General features: G+C 38.7%; 2 protein-coding genes across 4 annotated transcripts in view; one reads left to right on the forward strand and one right to left on the reverse strand.

Annotated features, from left to right (window-relative positions):
- Window positions 1–2,425, reverse strand: part of LOC111336134 (putative skeletal organic matrix protein 5) — a 22,231-nt gene extending 19,806 nt beyond the window's left edge. Inside the window, exon 1 of one of the 2 annotated variants that reach the window (XR_015993772.1) lies at window positions 1,969–2,425. Coding sequence is in view for 1 of the 2 variants with exons in the window: in XM_088740414.1 (XP_088596540.1) it covers window positions 1,969–2,274 (306 nt within the window). In the remaining variant the exon portion in view is untranslated. The remainder of the gene's footprint in view (window positions 1–1,968) is intronic. The other variant, XM_088740414.1, reaches the window with a different exon arrangement.
- A 2,764-nt stretch (window positions 2,426–5,189) lies between these two features.
- Window positions 5,190–19,590, forward strand: LOC111336128 (lysosomal alpha-glucosidase). 2 transcript variants are annotated; one of them, XM_088740325.1, is made up of 17 exons: window positions 5,190–5,682; window positions 7,588–7,733; window positions 8,042–8,210; window positions 8,877–8,976; window positions 9,927–10,039; window positions 10,671–10,931; window positions 11,571–11,681; window positions 12,084–12,400; window positions 13,172–13,305; window positions 13,652–13,803; window positions 14,818–14,966; window positions 15,752–15,836; window positions 16,240–16,430; window positions 16,813–16,901; window positions 17,379–17,428; window positions 17,643–17,795; window positions 18,809–19,590. In XM_088740325.1, exons 1-17 carry the CDS (start codon window positions 5,299–5,301, stop codon window positions 18,869–18,871), a joined length of 2,667 nt encoding a protein of 888 aa, XP_088596451.1. In that variant the 5' UTR covers window positions 5,190–5,298; the 3' UTR covers window positions 18,872–19,590. The 2 variants fall into 2 exon arrangements, 1 of the variants encoding a protein (XP_088596451.1); XR_015993753.1 differs by lacking the exons at window positions 17,643–17,795; window positions 18,809–19,590 and having other exon boundaries at window positions 5,203–5,682; window positions 16,271–16,430.
- The last annotated feature ends 763 nt before the right edge of the window (window positions 19,591–20,353 follow it).

Here is a 20,353-nt window from a genome sequence, read left to right on the forward strand (position 1 = left end):
CTGGCGGTAAAGTTGTCAAGTTATTTTCACGTACATGTATTATGTCATAAAGTTGCACAACCTCAGCAAAACGAGTTTTTCATTGTATGGCTTTCCTTTCTTCGCCTCTATACTGATTAAGAACTGTGTAAGGTTCAACGATTGTTGTGCGACTTAAACCGTTTATTGAAAAAATCTTAAGTTGCGCAGAACTGTTCTGGCTAAAATTGAAAGCTCAGTTTGCTAGATTCATTTCTCAGTTTGAAAGTGCTTCTGCAGAAAAATACCCTATGATTGCGACGCACTGACATTTGAAAATGTTTAGACGAATCGAATTATTAGAACAGAAAACATCTTAAATTCCCCAAAACTTTAAAAAAAGGATTTGTATTCTATTCGACGAGAAAGTCAAAGGCTGAGTTAAGTAGCTACAGCTTGGGGACCTTTCACTGTAATTGCCTGGGGAGGAATGGGGGGAATGAGGGGGAGTCGCTGGATTTTGGCTGTGTCATGACAAAATTTACCTGATCTCCCCATAAGGCTCGGTAATATTCTTACGTCGATTCCCCACATGGGCAGTTAATTGATGGTCAATTTTTTGTAGCTCACCTCCCCCCCTCCGTTATACATTGTTTGCGACGACTGATACCCCTTCCTTTCCTCCTGAAAATAATGTGATCCCCAAAATCCTCCGCGCTCCCTGCTCCTCGCTAGGCGATAACTAATGACTTGTCCATTTAATAATTCGTCATCCCCCCCCCCCCCCACCAAAATGTGAGGTACAATTAGAATACTGCTCCTGAATATTACTACTTCTTAAATAGTTTCTTAATGCTATATAGATTAAAGAGTTAGAATATTGACTCCGCCTTGGAATATCAGTAATAGTTGTATAATTCATCATTTCTACACAGTCACTTCCTCAGTTTAGTTTTTTAGTAAACAGCAACGGATATTCTGGGCATCTTCCTTAGCTACGAACCATCGCAGATCAATTCTCTAACCTAATGAATCTCTCGGGGAGGAGAAAATTTTCGTAATGTCTTTTTCTTTTGTCAGCGTGTCAATCATTGATAAATATCAAGGTAAGGCAGAACAATGTTTAATTCTACATGTTTAATGCTTGGTAATCATAGAACTTAAGACCACTTGATCGATTTATCATAAGTAAAAGTGAAACCAAACCAAGCAAAATTATTCTTTCGAACCTTATTTGTCAGCGACGCAGGCAATGTGCTTCCATTTTGATAGTGATTCTTAGACGAGAAACTGCTAAATCAATGGAGTCGATGTTATTACTGCGGTTTGACGGTTTGGAAACTACTTGGTAAGTTGCTGTTACTACTCTGAATGTCGGTAGAGGAAGGGCAATTTAAAAAACCGTTTGCCAAGCTCGACATAACAAAATACTGTTTATGTTACAATTTTAACGATTAAGACTTCGGTTGAATTTTCCAAACTTCGAACTGAAATTACCCATCATTCCGCTGAAGTGATCTGCCACTTATGACAGCTCCAAACTAATAACAGGCGCTGAAAAGCCGTCTTTAATTAAACTGTGGCAATTCAACGTCCCGACATATTCATCTAAGCAATTAAAAATAATAATAATAGATGCATGCAATGGCGCTCTTATTTTGGTTTTCTGAGCTCAGCTATAAAAGATCATGCCAATCGGTAATGAAATATTGTGTCAATGGTGTAAATTACCTTATATCGTGATAAAAGCTGATGAATGGAAAGATATAATTAAAATTAAAATTATAAAACGTCAGATATGTGTTCTGCTTGCAAGGAACTTTCAGTTAGGTGTTTTATAGATACATTTCTAATGTTCATGTTTCTGTGTAAAGAAAAAAAAATTAAAAAAATGTCAGGTCCAGGGGTCCAGAAAAAAATACCATAGCCAACTCTGTGATCAAATTTTGGAGACCTTTTAAGAAATGGGCGAAACAGAACACTAGAAAATTTTACACGCACGTCACTTACCCTTATTTGGTGAAATATCATTCCTTGCATTTTCACCAGTTTGTCCGACTCGGTATGTGGAAGCTGTATTCCATGCTCGTTCAAATCACAAGACTTGAGGAACATGTTGTAATTATAAGAGATGCATACTGCGTTATCGTGGCAAGCTAGTGTACAACCCAACCAGTCCTCGACCCAAATTGTCTTCAATACAGATGTAGCTAAGTAACTGTCCCGTGCAGTAAACGAAAACGCTTCTACCCGGGTCTTTCCAATTTGAAATGTCACGAATTGAAATAAGCTGAACCAGAAAAAGACATCAACCATGCTGACTCATTTGTTTTCGTGGACGTGTATGCTCTCGCAGTCTTTAACTGAAGCTTTGTCAAGGAATAGTAAACTATTAAGTTAACAGGAACAGGTTGGAAATTTATACTGAGTCGATCACGTTCGGAACGACAACTGACAAGCCTTCCTGGCACAAGTCAACAATTTCAATGAATCTATCATCATGAACGAACACCTACGAATAATTACTGACAAAATCGTTCAAACAATCCCATCAATTTCTGCCCCAGGCCCGTGACAATAAGTTTTATGGCGATCATTCTGACTTAGTTTACCTAAAATGGAACTTAGTAATTACGAACTCGCTGTATTACTGTGATTCTAACAGATTTGAAGAAATGTCATTTTTTTCATTGGATGTAAGAGTTTCAATACTCCTTACATAATGTCTTAAGGCATATTGGACACTTATTGGGTTCCTATTCTGTTTGATCAGGTGGCCTTCTTGCGTACACCGAAATGACATAGAGAAGAACAGTCGATGTCAGTTCAGCTAATTTCTTTGCTTTCCCAACCCACCAAAGTTTGCCTGCTAAAATTACGGGCAAGACACGAAGGCTAGATAGAACAGAATTCGGTACCGGCCCACCGACTAGGTGGGTGTACAGCTTTGCACTGACTTAGTGGAACAGTATTTTTTTTTAAACGAGTAGATCGATGGTTTCAATTCAAACGTTCAAATGATGATGAAAAATTTTCCGCGATTAGACTCCGCGCTAAAATATAAAATTTTAACTACGCTTGCACGTTAGTATCAGTTCAAACTTAATTTATCTTCATGAGAAAGGTAACTGAAAGTATTTTTAGCTTCCAAATTAAATTACCTAATACGAACCAGAATAAAGTGCGAGTCACTTTTATTTTAAAGTTGTCAGAGCTGTCATAACAAATTTTGCGTTTTCCCAAAGGATAGTCATAACCTGCTGTTATTGTGATAAGACAGTATCTGCATTAACTTTGATGACTTTGAAAATTGACAAGCTGGTTATGAAAACTTATTCATACTGTTTGGACAAGGGAGCCAAAACTATAAACAAAATTTCGAGAGCAAATTAAAAGAGAGTCTAATTGAAAACTGTGTTCAAGATGATTTGCATGGAGTTAGTGAAGAACTTTAATTTTGCAAGCGAGAGCACTTCACATAATGAGGTTTTTCTGTGTGATATTTATGGTTGAATACAACTCCATGATAACCGTGCTAACTGCGAAGAGAAAACTCTAACAGCGACTAACATTTTAACTTGGCGAAATTTAATTTTTTTAATTGTAATTGTAAATGACAGACAGAAAGAGGTTAATGATTTCTGGGACGTGTGGGAAATATTCCTATCCTTTATTATTTTATTTCAACTGTTTTCAGTTTGACTGAACCTTGCAAAAGATAACTGCTGCGGCGAGGAGAGGCCTGGAGAGGTTTTTCCTCACCCTTTGAGCCACAAACCACCTGACAAATCCTGAGCTTGCGTTCTGTTGCAGTCCCATGCCCTCTGAGGGCTTAAGAGCTAGCAGATCCCTACGCAATGGTTATTATTAGTTCGGTAGTGAAATTCTAACACAATTCGGATAAAGTCTAATGCTTCTGTTGTAAAACCAATATTAGCCCTTACTGGGCTATGATAAAAAAAAGCAATATGATAATAAAAAAAAGCAATAGAGTTTATGTTTGCGGTACTAGACATTTTTGGGCCCGACTCAGAGAAGGGCCAAAACTTTCTAAGCCCAAGAATATAAATTGCATTATCATAATTATAAGTTCAGAGGATTGAGAATACAAACCCTGAAAAAAATTGAAGGCAAAACAGAATCAATGTGAGGGTTAGCAGTTTGAACGGTTTTTATTTCATGGGGCTAAGCTTCAACTCGCTAAGTTACCCATTTTACCCCGCAAAATACACCACAATATATGCTCGACAGAGCGTTAATGATACCCATTGTCAAGAGAAAATCATGGGGTCAATACATTTGTGTTGCCATCACCTTCCATCATCTCCTCTTCTAACTTTTCGAAATGGAATGATCTTTTAATGCTCTTCAGCATCTTTCGACAAGAAATGAACGACTTCGACTCTTTGTGAAAATCTTTTCGCCCAACCTTTTACTCGTCAGCAGCAATGTTTCGCTACATGAAAATTAACTTTTTGCCCTTAATATCCGCTGAAGGAGTGTTCAGTTGGCGGATCAGAATTTATAAATTTGATTATCTATTATCTATTTTGGGCAAAGGAAAGCAAGCACAAGATGACGAACGCAATGGGCTTGGAAACGGAGCTGGCGGGGGGGGGGGGGGGGTGAATTGATCCGTGCCCTGCCATACTTTTTTTGGAGGATGATGTAATAATTTTAAAGTCACAAATTTCCTCCCGTCTGTGATACTTTTGAAACTGGAACACCCTACGGAGAGCAGAAGAATTGTTCTGTACAAAGAGGGACATAAAATAAGGTTATTCTCAAGATTTTTATGTCCTCTGAATGACATTTTCCTCGTGGAGGGGTCTCAAGTTATTTTCATGAATTACACGTAACTTCCATTGAATTAGATTAATTAATTTGTTACATAAACCACACGTACGAACTCTGATCTTGCATTTTTTTTTTTTAATATCTGAAAAAAATCAGAAAGATCACCCATTCCTTTAATAGAATTCTGTCATTTGTCTCCCCACCGAGATTAACTCGACCCAGGAAATGACTCCGGATATATATAATTATAGTTAGATTATCGCAATTTTCTTTTTACCTTTTATCAATAATCGAGCCTGTGTGTCAGGCTTTTCCACCAAATTTCCAGCCATGATGGTCAACGAAGAAGCAGAGGAAAAATTAGAAAAAAATTGTGCAATGATTAAAAAAATATAAATAACTGCGATAAGCATGCACTGCTCACGCTGCCAAAATACCACGTGACATCTTCCATTCGCCTCTCACTTGAAAGGTACTTAAAGAGTTGCATCCATGTAAAATCTTTCATTGCGAGTCGTGCCGTCCTACCTGCAGGGGTAAGCCATGTACTGGAAGTTGACTTTACTAGTTTTGGCCTCGGTATTCCCGCTTGATTTTGGACGAGCTCAGCAAGGATGCTCTAACATTCCTAACAGTCTTCGCTTCGACTGCTACCCGGAAGGCGAAGCAAACGAACAATCTTGTGTGAACCGTGGATGTTGCTGGGCCAAACCAGTAATTGAGGAGGAAAACGTACATGTACCCCTCGATTTACCATATTGCTTTTATCCAAACGACTATGGTTATCAGGTTGTGAACAAGCAGACGACTCCAACTGGATATCTGCTAAGTCTCACGAAGAGAGGACATCCGGGACCGTATGGAAGAGAAATCGAAAATTTGGCGGTGGATGTTCGCTTCGAGACTAAAGATCGACTTCATTTCAAGGTTTGAAACTTCAATTTTCCAACTCCCTGAGGTGACGTTGTTGCCTTGATTTTATTGCACATGTGGTTTAATTTCGTTCCTGTAATTAATATACGTATGATGCACGATCCTCGCAGTAGAGAGCGCTATTTATGCAATAGCGAAAATCAGACCTGAAAAAAATCAGGCCTGTACGGGATTCGAACCACTGACCTGTAATTAATATGTTGCGTGACCTGAGCTTGAACGATTAATCCCAGATGTTTGTCATGAACTTTACATTTAAACTTTACTGAGTGTACGCGTAAGCTTGAGTTTGCATACAGAGCAAACTTAAAAACAGAATTGAATAAAATGGCAAACCAAGCAAATTGAACAAGCTCAGTATTGCATTAGCTATCGATAAACTTTCCAATTATAAGAGTTAACATCTCATGATCGTCTTGTGACCACCGAAGGGTCAAACGTCATGTTTACTTGAAGATATGCTGTAAAGTTTTTTCTTTTCAGTTCGATGAATTCCTTCCACGTTAGTTACATTTAACTTTTAGGCAAAGGTTGCCCCAAGACTGAATCATGAAAAGTATTTTTCAATATATTTTTTTTAATTTTTAAGCATTTAGACCTCTGCTCTTTGCAATTCTCATGAAGACATGGATTTTATTTTTTATTTTCTTCACCCAGAACTCACCGTATAAAATTTTGCCACTAAAAGCTCCTTCAGTGTTTGTACTTTTAGCTCCATTTTATTGTTTTGTGCCTTTTAAACACGATGGTGCGCTATATAAGGAAGTCTTCCCTGGGAAGACCTAGGCTCATTTGTCACTCACCGTTGACGTGTGCGGGTCAAATTTAAATGCTGGTAGACGAACAAAAGGAGCTAATGAGATATCTATTGTTTACTTCCACCAGCATGGTGGCATGAGGTAACGTGTGAACCACCTACTTCGATCTCAAATTTACCGCCCCAAATAAAGACAGTTTCCAATGGAGAAAGGAATTACAAATCTCAAAAATTCTTATACTGTGATGAAGACATAAAATAATTTTGAGGAATGCGCCCGCTGTTGACTACTTTGGAGTAGCTGTAGCTCAAGCTGACTTGACTCTGAGAGTTCTACATCACACGACGGTTGATTGACAAATGTCCAGTGGGACCTAAGGCTCCTTTTATAGCGCGCCTTTGTGTTTAAAACAAAAGGAGGACTTGAGACAGGTTGCCTTGTTTTTTTTTTTATATTTTAACAATGGTCTTTGTTTTTTTTTTTATATTTTAACAATGGTCTTTGTTTTTTTTTATATATTTTAACAATGGTCTTTTTTTGTTGTTGATGTAACCAAGCCAAATTTAATTGTTTGACATAACAAAATGCTCAAAGTACTTTGTGACCATTTTCTACCACACACAGAGCATTATAAATTAAGAGTATAGAGTTAACCCTCTAAAGCCAGGAGGGTTTTTCAATTTTAAGCACCTCATTCAACCACTGAACAGTTAGTAGTACAGTAAATTATTGATCAAACATTTTTTGCACTTATGATTAAACATGATGTTTTCCTTTATATAGGTTCATAGGTCAAAAGTAATATATATCCAAGAAAATCTTCCATCGTCTTGAAAAGTAAAACAATAAATTATCCTAAATTCACCTTGTTCAAAAAGTGAGAAAACCTGATCACTGTGTTTCAAGTATCCATAACAGTCTTGAATTCTTACAACCCCCATGGATGTATGATGAGAATCTTTAAATGCAAAAGAAGTCTTTTCTAACTACATGTATACTTGAACTTCTCGATGTAAGGAACCTTTAATGACAAGAACAAAATATGTACATTATGACAGTAATGTATGTGCAATAATTTACATGATGTACATTCATACAAATTAGTAATTGTTATATTTTTCCTACTGGTATGTTTTTCCAGGTTTATGACCCAAATAACAAAAGATATGAGGTTCCTATTACAACACCAAAAGTTGAAACAGAGGCAACCTCACTGGACTATTCTGTTACTGTCACTAACTTTCCATTTGGGATTGCTGTTACTAGAAAATCTTCAGGAACTGTTGTGTAAGTTTGCTCTGTAAATTGCATGACTTGTGCTCTTTTCATTACTCAGTTTTTGCTACCCCGGTAATGGAATGAAGAATCAAAGACAGCTGACGAATTATGTTCTTTATAATATATACATGCCATATTTAAATCTTGAAATTATTTAAAAAGTGTCAGTTAGGTATCAGAGATCAGTAAATGTTCTAGCTGAAGCAACTATAGATGCAGAAATTGAATTATGTGAACAAATCTTTTATAGCCCTGAGGTATTTTTTCTTTCAGAGGAATAATACATTTCTTAAAAAACCCTCTATCTTAATTATAAGTTTCAACAGCTCAGTTGGAGGAATGACATATGAGGACCAGTTCCTTCAGATGTCTTCTCTGTTGCCATCAGATGTTTTATATGGTTTGGGTGAACATTCTGCTCCACTGTTACTTGATGTCAAGTGGCACAGGGGATCACTGTTTGCAAGAGATGTGGCAACACCTGAGGTATAGAGCAAAATGAATTACGTTTCAACTTTTTTTTTTCTTTTTATTTGATGATAATTGTAATAAAATGCCAAGTAAAATATAACATACTTTAAATTGCAGTCACTTCAGTGGCCAAAATGTGAAACTAACTGGCATGTTGACAGCTGATTATGTGTATAGTCCAATTGTCTGAGTAGGGAAAATTGTAAAAAGAGAATGTTTTATAACATAACCAAAGTAAAGCGCGCGCTCTGATTGGTCAATTTAGCATCCCCCATTTTCCCATGGGTGTATGCTGCTGACGTCAGCAAATGCAAAGACTATTTTCCGCCTGCGCTTGTTTTTTCTGGTCGCATAAGATTTGTTAAATAAAAGGGAACTCTTTAGCTACAATTTATCAATATTATATTATAAAACAAATGGTAAACACCACAGCGTACACTATTGAGTTATGGATGCACTTGGGAGGTTTGCTAAGCACGAAAGAAGCGTAAGAGTCGCTTGAGGCGATAGCTAGAAGCTAGAGTCACTCTCGGCTATCGCCTCGAGCGACTCTTACGCTTCTTTCGTGCCTAGCAAACCTTGCAAGTGCATCCATAACTCAATAGTGTAGGCTGTGGTGTTTGCCATTTGTTAATTAGGATTTCAGCCAGAGGACTTTTTTTTTCTGAACTCTATTTTTAGGGGTTCAATTACAATCTATATGGTGTTCATCCGTTTTATGTTTCATTGGAAAGAGATGGAAACGCCAATGGAGTCTTTCTTTTGAACAGTAATGCTATGGGTATGTATATTGTATCTTAACCTTAAGGCTTGAATGAAGGTGGGTATAAATATTTAACTAATAGTTAATCATGCACTAGCTCTTACTGGAAACTTTCATCATGCAGTGACATGATTATTCTCAAACTCAAGATTCATGATGGATTTAGAATCTTGCTTGTCTCACCCATTTGAATCGTCATTCATTAAGTAAAATGCTGAATGTAAGCATCAAAGTTGTAATTCAAGAAGGATCTTGGGGTCTCTAAAGGCCCTTGTTTGAGAAACTGAGGTACTCCCAGCTTTTATAGAATTCACAAGCCAGAGCAGTTATAATATACACAAGCAAGGTATAAAAGGCTCCATATGATGCTTCTCAAAGGCTGCTGAATGGCCTTGAATTGAATAATTATCATTACTTATCCCATTAAACCCCAGTGTCAGTATCAATATTCTCCACACTTTTCTCCATATACAGTATTTCCTACTTAAGGTGCTGACAAGGAGAATTTGTTTAATAATCAAGAGCCTCTTTAGTTGGTGGTCATTTTTTTTTAATTCTCATGACGTTAACATGCGATTCAGGGGTGATATTGTAAGGAGAAATTAGTTGCTAGTCACTCTTAGCAGTCATGACAAAGGCATAAACTACTTGACTGTTTGATTTGGACTTCATGGTTCTTTCTTTACATCGTGAAAGTGCATGCTTTTATGATCACTTGTTGGCAACTAAATTGTCTAAAGGCTGATAGTTTCTAAAGAAACTGTTTGGGGCTACGTTGGTGGGGGTAATGAAATAATTTGGATATATCAACAAAGTTGAAATGATAAATTGGGCACCGTAACGCTCCGACGAAGGGCTAACGCTCGAAACGTCAGCTTTTGTATATAATCGTTACGGTGGCCAATTTACCATTTCAACTTTGTTGATATATCCAAAATAAATTGTGTCTAAATTATTCCAACCCACAGACATTGTTCTTCAGCCTACACCTGCCATAACATTCAGGACAATTGGAGGAATATTGGACTTTTACATTTTCCTTGGGCCTACCCCAGATCTAGTCGTCCAGCAGTATACAGAAGTATGATTGATTTGAGTCTTATGGAAATTTTGTAACACAAAATAAATCAACTATTAATTAATGGATTAATCTAATGACTAACTAAAAAAACATAAAATTGCATGACTCTCTCAGGTGACACAATTACTGTACCAGTGAACAATAATCCTGTAGATTTAATTGTGGCCCATAGTGAATAATGTTCAACACACAGTTTACTTAAACCTAGAGTGGTTAAAAATTCCATTTGATATATAGGAGGTAAACAAGTTAGCTATGGAAAATGCCAGTCCAACACGAGAGAGAATCAATTTTTCACATGTAGAGTATAGTTTGACTCTGTATGACTCAGTTCAAATACTATTTCAGCTATTATTATTGGAGAGAAAGTATAACCTAGAATTGGCCTCTTTCTCCAAATGTGACTTATATCATAGCTCAGTTGGTGAAGTACATAGTTAGTGCTTAACTTATAATTGGGTCTGGGAGGTTAATGTACCAGTTAAAATAATGAAGGCCTCAATTATTTCTCAGACTTAAAATTTATTTGCATCAATTTCTTTCTGCAAGGATCAATTACCATTTAAGGTCTATTGACTTTAACCTAGCTAGCTAGCCACTGAGATCACTACTTCTTGTGAAATATAATTAGGTTGTAGGAAGACCAACCATGCCACCATATTGGGGTCTTGGATTTCACCTTTGTCGCTGGGGATATGGGAGTTTAAATGGCACTGAAACAGTGAATGCAAACATGAGGAGGTATGGGATTCCACAGGATGTCCAATGGAATGATATCGAATATATGGACAGACACTTGGATTTCACTGTGGATCAAAGCAAATGGGGTGGGCTTGGAGATTTTGTGAAGAAATTACATGAAAACTATCATCAACACTACATACCTATTGTGGTAAGTTTCTTTTCTGTAAATTTTACAAATGAAGAAAGTATAGAGAAAGGTGTTTTTCATGGGACAAAGGAAAAATTCTGAGTCCTCATATGGAAACAGATTTCAATTAACTAAGATGCCCTGCTGCTGAAAGTATTTCCACTGGGGCTTTTCCTCTCAAAGGCATCCTCAAGGGTCCTCAAGCAAAGTAGTTGACAGTAACAATCTCGTTCCCAAGGTCTTATTCCTAGAAAGACAGGAATAGGACTCGCTGAGACCCTGGAATTATACCTTTGTCCTGTTTTTGATATATCACAACCCTTGTTGAGAGTATCTTCCGAGAAACTTTCCATGATGCCAAGGACATGGTTCTGAGAAGCTCTTTATATCCCCCCCCCCCAATCCTTACGCGCTCCAGTTTCCTGAGAATCTTAACCCATGAGCTCAATCGAGGAAATTTGAAACCTGCCGCCTTGAGGCTACGCGTAGGGCACGCAGGAAGAACCCCCCCCCCCCCCCACACACACACACACACACCCCGCTAAAAGAGTATTCTCAAGCATCCTTATCAATTTCTTGAGGGAAACCTTGAGGCAGTTTTCCCAAAACAGGTGGAAGTTCTCGCGGTATGTCAATATTTCTTTTAAATTTACTTTCCAGGATCCAGGTATAAGTTGTGAACAACCCGCAGGCCAGTATCGACCTTATGACATTGGACTCAGCATGGGCGTGTTTGTCAACTCATCCAGTGGCGAACCTATGATTGGCAAGGTTTGAAATCGAAGGATTTTTTAGGAAAAGAAGTCTGCTATGTGAGACAAACGACAATAACTCGTCACCATTGTCGACAATTTCACAATTGTTTTGTGAGCTCGGGATTTCAATCGCTTGATAATTGATGAGGTTGAACCCTTCAACCAACTGTCATGCATAGAAATAGTAAGAGAATAGTTTAAGTGTTTTTCTCTACTAGCTCCAAACTACTCAACAAGACAGGCTCACATTTTATTTTTATTTTGTTTGTAACCGCACACTGTTAGCACTCCTGTCAGGCTACTCAAGCTACCTCATGGAATATCACGGTTTAGATAGCGAGTGGTGTAGCTAAACAAATTGCAGCATTTGTGATAGAACGGTTGTAGATTTACATTTTGTACATAATATTCCAAACAGGTGTGGCCGGGCCAAACTGTCTTTCCAGACTTCACTTACTCAGTAACGCAGGCCTACTGGGATCAGATGTTGGCCGACTTCAGGGAACTCGTAGAATTTGACGGACTTTGGATCGATATGAATGAGCCATCAAATTTCGTTGATGGTTCATCTAAGGGATGTCCAGACACTTCCCTGGATAATCCACCCTATGTGCCTCACGTGTTAGGAGGCACTCTCAGAGGCAAGACCCTCTGTATGTCAGCAAAACATCACGACCATTCTCATTATGACGTGCATAGTTTGTATGGACTCACAGAAGCGAAAAACACAATGAGGTGATCACAGTTTTACTAAACCACACACACACATACACACACACACACACACACACACACACACACACACACACACACACAAACACACACACACGCAAAAACACACACACACGCAAAAACACACACACACACACAAAAACACACACACACACACACACACACAAAAAAAAACAGATAGATTTTGTAATGTTTATGTCATCTACCGGAAGTCGTCCTATGTATATACTAACACGCTAAGGATTCTGGATCTGAACTATCATGGTTGCCATGAGGCTGATGTATTCTTTTAGTCATTTATTAAATCTCTTTTAATCATATACCTCAAGAGTCCAAATCGATGAGAAACATCACAGATTTCATCTTGTCATGTACAATAGTTTCCTTCGCAGCCAATATTTGGGATGTCACGCAATGTTTATCCCGAGAGTAGCAAGGGGGGCACATCCTAAGGAACGTCAGTCCGTAAAGGAGGCTACTAAGGTCAATTATGTGGTTCAAAATCTGGTAGGAATCAAAGAATCAAAATGGTGTGTTAAACACTCTGGATTTTCTTATCTATGACTAAACATGGATACATCAAATACAGCATATGTTTTTCATACAAGGTCAAGTGTATAATTATTTCAAACTCTTCTCATAGCTCACACTTAACTGAGTTAACTTACCCTCCGTTCCGGAAGCTGGCCCCACTTCAGCGGAAGCTTGAACTTCTTTGCGTTTTAATGTTTTTTAACTTGTTTTATTATTATTATTATCATTATTATTAAATAGTGCGTTGGAGAAGGTCCGTGGGAAGCGGAGTATTGTGATTTCACGTTCAACATTTCCTAGCGCCGGTCTTCATGGAGGACACTGGTTGGGCGACAACACTGCCACATTCAATGATTTGTATCTCTCTATACCAGGTGAATATGGGTGATTTTGATATACTGAAATGTCAAAACAAATTTAATTCAGAACGGGGACAATCTACGCCAGAGAAATTTGAATGCAGCATTGCAACTTTATTTCTGCTGCTAGGCCTTGTGCCTGCACTAATCCGGAACGAAAATGAAGCTACTTTGGAACCAACATGCAAATGATAACTTGTCTCCGGATAAACACACACAGTGTATTGGGTACACATGGCTCAGTCTACGTGAGCTGACATCATTGTACAGAGAAGGGTGTGTTTTCAGCATTAACTTTACAACAGCTGCATGCTTCTAGAATCCCGACCAGTAATTGGGTTTTCGTTGATTTCTTTCACAGGAATATTAAACTTTAATTTGTTCGGTGTTCCCCTGGTCGGAGCAGATATTTGCGGGTTTAACGGAAACACCAACAAAGACCTATGTGGAAGATGGATGCAACTTGGAGCTTTCTATCCGTTCTCGAGAAACCACAACACCATCAATGCCAATGTAAGTAGTTAAAATTTAATCTCACTTTTACCAAGAGATCCAGAACGTAGTGATAGTTCTTTTGCCTGGTGATGAGTCTGTGTGTGGGTCACTTTTCAAAGAGTTTAATCGTGGATGCCACAGATCAGAAAAAAGTCAGGGAAAAGTAAAATTCTTCAAGATCAGGGAAAAGTCAGGGAATTTCACCGAGAATTAGAAATTTACATCTTTGAAAGAAGTCGGGGATAAGGGAATTTTCAAATAAATGCAAAGTCCGTTCATCTTGCCTTGAACCTCTTCACAATGAAAGATGGTAAGACTTTCCTCAGTTTTTGTGATGTCGATGTTACCCAGGCATGTACATTGTTTACAACAGTTAGCAGATTCCTGACCAGCATATCCTTTCTCTTTTAAATTCCAGTTCAAATTGGTTTGTGAATTGAATAATCCATTTTTTCTTCCATTTCATTGTTTTCTAACATTTCACAACAGACGCGAGAGCTGTTAGATTGATAGAAATAAGTTTAATGAAATTAAACGATCAGCTGATATTGGGTTTCCAAAAATAAATATAAATCTTTTCTCCATGTCACCGAAAGGAACAATCAATTCTTGTACACTTCACTTGCTGAAAACCTAATGTTATGATTGAAGGGGGTGGCTGTGAGTGGAAGCTGGAGGCTATTATCAGGGTTCATTTGTGATATTGTCAATTGGAAAATAATTGGGGAGAGAAGGGTTGGAGGATTTTGGTTCTGTTACGATAAAATTTACGTTGATTCCCCCCCCCCCCTCCAAATACGGCTCTGTAATATTCTTATGATCCCCTCCCTCATTGGCAGTTAATTTTCGATATTCCCCCCTTTTATACTCTGTTGGCGACGAATTACCTCCCGTCCGTTCCCCCTGAATTCCCTGAAAGCCCCCAAAAAATCCTCCCCCCTCCCTCTCTCCCCCGGCTATAAATACTGACTGGTCCCTTGGTACGAAACAATCCGTCGTCTCACTCGAAACGCATCTTTTTATTGTTCTCAGCCTCAGGACCCCGCTGCTTTTGGAGACGACTTTGCTCATATGGCACGTGATGTGTTACTTATCCGTTATGCATTGTTGCCGTATTTGTACACGTTATTTGCGCATTCGCACATGCGAGGAAGTGCTGTGGCTAGGCCTCTTTTTTACGAGTATGTATAAACGGGACACTAAAATTGATCTCACGATAGGTTTGCTTGCAGTATCGGTGTTACTTACAATTGTGTGAGAATCGGGGAATTCAACTCCTTTTTGCCTTTCTCTTAGAAAGCGTTGCAAAGTGCAAGTTTCTCACTTCCCCCTCCATCGGGCCGCCCCTCTCAGCATTCAAAAGAAATTGCGGGGCAATCTCCAATCGATGAGAACTAATTCCATGACTGGGATTTAAAGATTTTCCCGATACTTGAAAATCGAAACCGAAATGTTCGAGAACATTATGGAACGAGGCTCATGTTTTGATGCAAAACATTCAACTCATGTTTTACAATTAATGTCCACTAATTCAGTATTTTTTTTACCTCAGTCAGATGTAAATGTCCACGCTTATTCTTTCTTTTGCGTAGTTACTGTGATCGATATATAATTCTTTAAAAGATCATGCTGACAAATCCAAACCAATCACGTGTTTTCGAGCATGGTTCTGATGAAGAAGAACCATCTGAAAATATTCCTCACTTCCATCATTTGGCTTTGTTGCTCAGTTGGTAGTAGAGGCCAACTTGTGGGTTCGAATCCCGTAGGAGCCTGACTTTGCAGCGTTCTTTCTTGCAGCCCACTTGCTGGGATCATTTCTCTACCTCGAACACTTTAGTAAAGTTTCCTCGAACTTCACTCCTTGAATTGTTAGCACATGTCAAAACAGGTCACTGTGATATCAGTGGTCGAGAGAAATCTTAGGACGGTAATTGTAATGGCCCTCTCTCCTCGACATGTCTAGATTTCCAAGTGACAGTCAGACATATGCTATTGACAAGCAGTTCCTCCTTGGTCCGGCCTTGCTAGTAACACCCGTTTTAACACAGGTAGGCGCACGTTGGGTTTATTGTGCTGCAAACAGTGGCTTTCTTTCGCGGTTCTTGAAATAAGCAAGTCATTCTTGATTCTTATTAAACAAAATCTTTTTGCTACATAATAAATCCTTAATTGACCAAGCTTGTTCGGTCAAAATAGCTTCTTAACCTCGTTCTCTTTTTGCGTTTTATGAAACTCGACTTCGTCTTGTTCTATAAAAACGTAAAAAAAAAAAAAAAAACGAAAAAAGAAAAACTCGGCCAATATCCAGCCATGTTGACCTCACGCTTTGTCAATAACGCAATATCATAAAGAAACTCTTATGTTGATTTTTAAACACTGCATACAAGGTGGCTTAAATCATCGTGGACTCGCGGAACGATCTTGTATGTGATATGTGTTATTTATTTAAAGGGATCTACTTCTGTCACCGGCTATTTTCCAGATGCCACTTGGTATGATGGAAGAGATGGTTCTATTCTACAGACACAATTGCGAGGGGGTCAGATCCACACATTATCCGCCCCCTGGGATAAAATCAATTTTCACTTCAGAGGAGGATATGTGATACCTCGGCAAATGCCAAACATCACCACATATTACAGGTAATAGAGCTCAATACGCGTGATAATAGACTACGAGCAGTGTCTTCCTTTTGGCGAAGTCCTCAAAAAAAAATTAGCGCGCCGCGCGGAACTCTGGGTGTGAGGCTTTCGCGCGTCTTGCTCCCACATTTCCGTGCGGCGTGCTAACGTCAATTTTCCTTTTTCACTGACATTTTTTGACTCGCGTGACGGATTTTGCCGAAAAGTGGGACTGCTTGTAGTCTAACGTGACACGTTCAAGCCATAACTTTTGAAAGACCAATTTTTAGGATTCATTCCTGTTAATTGTCAACAACTGTTGGTTCAAGTCTCTTCTGTTTATCGCTATGTTTGTTTGTTTGTTTATTTATTTATTTACTTGGTTCTTCTATTTGTATCGCAGCCGTCAGAATCCCTTCCAGTTGACCGTCTGTTTGTCGTCGTCCGGGGAGGCCATGGGAGACCTGTTTTATGATGATGGAGAGTCTCTGGGTAAGGTTTGAACAAAATGAAGTACTTCCTACCAATGAAACAGCAAACTAGTCCCCAGTTCAGCGCAGGTGGCGCAAATCATACGCTCGTTGTCATGCTTTTGAGTATTGTTAATTTTTTTTTTTTTTCTATCGGAGAAGCACCTTAAGCTTGGTCTTAGTGCTGGAAAACAAAAGCCGCGATTATATGTTTTTAATTTGTATTCTTATTAAATCTAGACCAGGGGCAGTTTATTGTGTTGCCTCGCTAACCGTGCTAACCGTGCTAACCGTGCTAACCGTGCTAACCGTGCTAACCGTGCTAACCGGAGCTGCTGAGGGTCCCCCTAACAAAATACCAAACCTCGCGTTCAAATCTGCTCGGTTGCACCCTTTGTTAACATTAGATTAAATGTACTTTTTTTCTTTTGCTGCGCTATTCGATCTTACCAGCCACCGTGTCATTCCTAGATTGTTTTACTTATTTCTTCCATTTCAGATCCTATTGTCAGCGCTCCATATTTATACGTGACGTACACAGTTTCCAAGGTCAGTCGTAGGACACACTTCATTTAGATCATGCGAAATGTAATTTAGGCAAGGTTAATTTGTAAATCTTGCAAAGGCTGCAGTTTTGAGGAGGTGGCGAGGCAATTTCTCAATGTGATGTCCTTTATTTTTGCTCTTCTTGTCTAGGATGTAGCGCAAAAAAGGTTTCATCTTTTTCTATTGCAAATTAATTCTATTTAGATATTGCTTTCAGGGGACACTTAAAGCAACAGTGGACTCTCAGAGTTCGTACCATCCCGAGCCATCGCTGATGCTTTTGGAAGTGTTAGGTGTCCCATCTGCTCCCAATTCTGTTACCGTGAATGGTATTCCGATTAAGAGTTTCTCTTACAGCGCCTCAACTAAGGTAATTTATTAACCCTTAGTGATTAGCATCCAATTTCTCGATACAGTATCACTGCTGAATCAAACACTCAAGTCAGGAGAATTCATGAAATGGTCACCACCTTAAGAATCTCTTAATTGTTAGACAAGTTTTCCCGTCGGCACCATAGGAAATATATAAAGAACAGTATGGAGGAGAAAACGTTGTGCTCTCGGCTTGGTACTGTAATAAACGTTAAAATTGTCAATAAAAACCATTACGGATATCTTGCTATACTATGGGATATAGTGATAACCAATCTTGATGAAGAAATAATTCTTGTAACTAGGTTAATCAGTGCCTGAAAAACTAGAGTTATTTGCCTAGTTGTGCGGGCCAGTGAACTTACGACAAAACACTTCTGAAGTTCTGCAAAGTTTTCAGCCCCACACATTTCGAGACGTGAAAAAATGCGCACGTGGTGTGACAGATTGGCTTACATGTTCAGTTACTCGCTGAACAATGGAGTTTTAGATCCACGTTTGGTGTGTTAACCGCAAACGTCAAACCGCTGTTAGCAGTTTGAGGTTAAAAGTCAGAAGTTTCGAGATTTTCAGCTTTTTAGATAGACGTCGGCTTTCACCTGAAAAAAAAATCAATATTATTATGCACCGCCATCTCGAAATGTACCAAGGAAGGAGGTCTTTCTTTTCAAACACAAAACGTGGCGAAATGTTCGATTTTCTAGCGTCCTAAATGGATTGATTAAAAAGAAAAGACTTCATCTAAAATATAGTTACAGGACATACGTAGGAACTTTCGTACAGGAAGAAAAAAAGCGCCGAGGGAGTGAAACCACCTGAAACGTCCATGTCTGAAGTTCCAACGAAGACCGCTAGAATCTTGTCACGTGATTCCTAGCGGTTTGCGGTCACACGTATTCAGAAACAAACGTGGATCTAAAACCCTTTAATAAGATGGCGGACTGAAATACGGATGGACGGGCGGAATGAGTGTCTAATTGCTTTACTAATTGTTGTGTTCTTTCTGGCTAGGTGGTCAAAGTAACCGGTCTCGACCTTCCCATGGACAAAGGCTTCACTATCCAGTGGTCATGAACAAATGACGCGATCCGGATAGGCAGTTACGAGAAGTGCGAAGAGTTAGAATTAATTTGCGAAACTGTGACGAATTAATTTTTTCCACAGTTTTAAAAAAATTATCCTGTTTTCATGTCATTGCAATTTTCTCAAGTTGTCCTTACATTGGGACAGATTTTAATCAAGCGGTCGTTCAGCAAAGACAGATTTTCAAGTTGAAGCTCTGATCCATTTTCTAATATGTAGCGGCAGTTGATCCGAAGTTATCCGCCTGTTTAAAATGGAATTAAAAGTTTATTAATTGAATTTACAATTTTGGAATTCCTACAGTAACGCATCAGATGCCGTGCTTAGGGATGAGATCTTGGCTCATTTTCATTGATATCAATAGCCCCTTTCAGAATTACCCTTGGCCTCTTTTTCAAAACGAGGCCTGGTGCTCAACCATTCTTGTGAGTGAAAGTGAGTTTAATTTGCATGTGAATGAAAACGTAATATCAAATGAAAGGATGAGCACCAGGACTCGTTTTGAAAATGAGGCCAAGGGTAATTCGGAAATGGGCTATTAATATTATAAGCATTTTTATAACAAGAAAAAATTTTTTTAAGAAATGCGACAATATTGTGACTTAAAGTTAATTGTCTATTAGGTAGTGTTTTGACGTAGAGTTTTAAGGTTCGTTTAAAAATGAATGTTCATTCACAATTATCAAATAAAAAAAGTTGTTTGAGTGCAAGTCTTGTGTAGATGGTGTAGGTGTCAGTATACTAAACAGCTAGCTTGCGGTTTCGTGGTGCGCAAAGGAGCGTAGAAATGAGTTCACTGGTTCCTAGTGGTAATACCTTTCACCGATACGAAAAACAGAAAAATGATAGACATCTTAGATTAGTCTATGACAGCGTACATGTGAGCGAGATATTTTTAATTTGGACCGCACAGCACTTTTAATCGGTCGGTTGACCCGAATGTGGAAACTGCTCTTAAGTCATGCTGCCCACGCTAAGGAAAATGGAAATTATGAATTTACCTGAATTATGGTAGATTAGGGTAAAGCGACATGGCAAGACGGATTGTCCAGTACTGTCAGACCCTCAGATGTTACATAATTCAGATGGGGCCAAAATGGTAAAAAGGGGTCAATTATTGACCAGGAGATAATCCAACCGTGTTTAGAGATGCTTAAATATGAATTCTTAAAGGAATTTTCAATCTATCGACATTCCATTGCAGCTTAAAAGAAAAAAAAAAAAAATGCTGGAACCTGACAGTTGTTACAATTGCCCCACATAATTAGACCAGTGTGGCACAAAGGTCCTTGCCCTTACAATTTGATTTTTTCTCTTCGAGCGGAGATGTTCGGCCGTGAACATGCCATCGCTTAGCCCCTGGCGCAACGGCTCGACAACAACACCAGAGTGCAACAATATGGCTTCTATCGTACGGCTCCTCGATCAGATCAATGATCATTTCGGATTTTCAAATGTACGTTGTGAACTATA

Source organism: Stylophora pistillata, chromosome 1 (genome assembly GCF_964205215.1).
Source record: "Stylophora pistillata chromosome 1, jaStyPist1.2, whole genome shotgun sequence".
NCBI classification, from domain to species: domain Eukaryota; kingdom Metazoa; phylum Cnidaria; class Anthozoa; order Scleractinia; family Pocilloporidae; genus Stylophora; species Stylophora pistillata.

What these genes read in the sequence shown, in the direction of transcription:
- LOC111336128 (XM_088740325.1), top strand. Translation starts at nt 5,299, where the DNA reads ATGTACTGGAAGTTGACTTTACTAGTTTTGGCCTCGGTATTCCCGCTT. An exon ending in GCGAACCTATGATTGGCAAG is followed by an intron (nt 11,682 to 12,083) that starts GTTTGAAATCGA and finishes TATTCCAAACAG; the next exon opens with GTGTGGCCGGGCCAAACTGT. An exon ending in ACAACACCATCAATGCCAAT is followed by an intron (nt 13,804 to 14,817) that starts GTAAGTAGTTAA and finishes TATTGTTCTCAG; the next exon opens with CCTCAGGACCCCGCTGCTTT.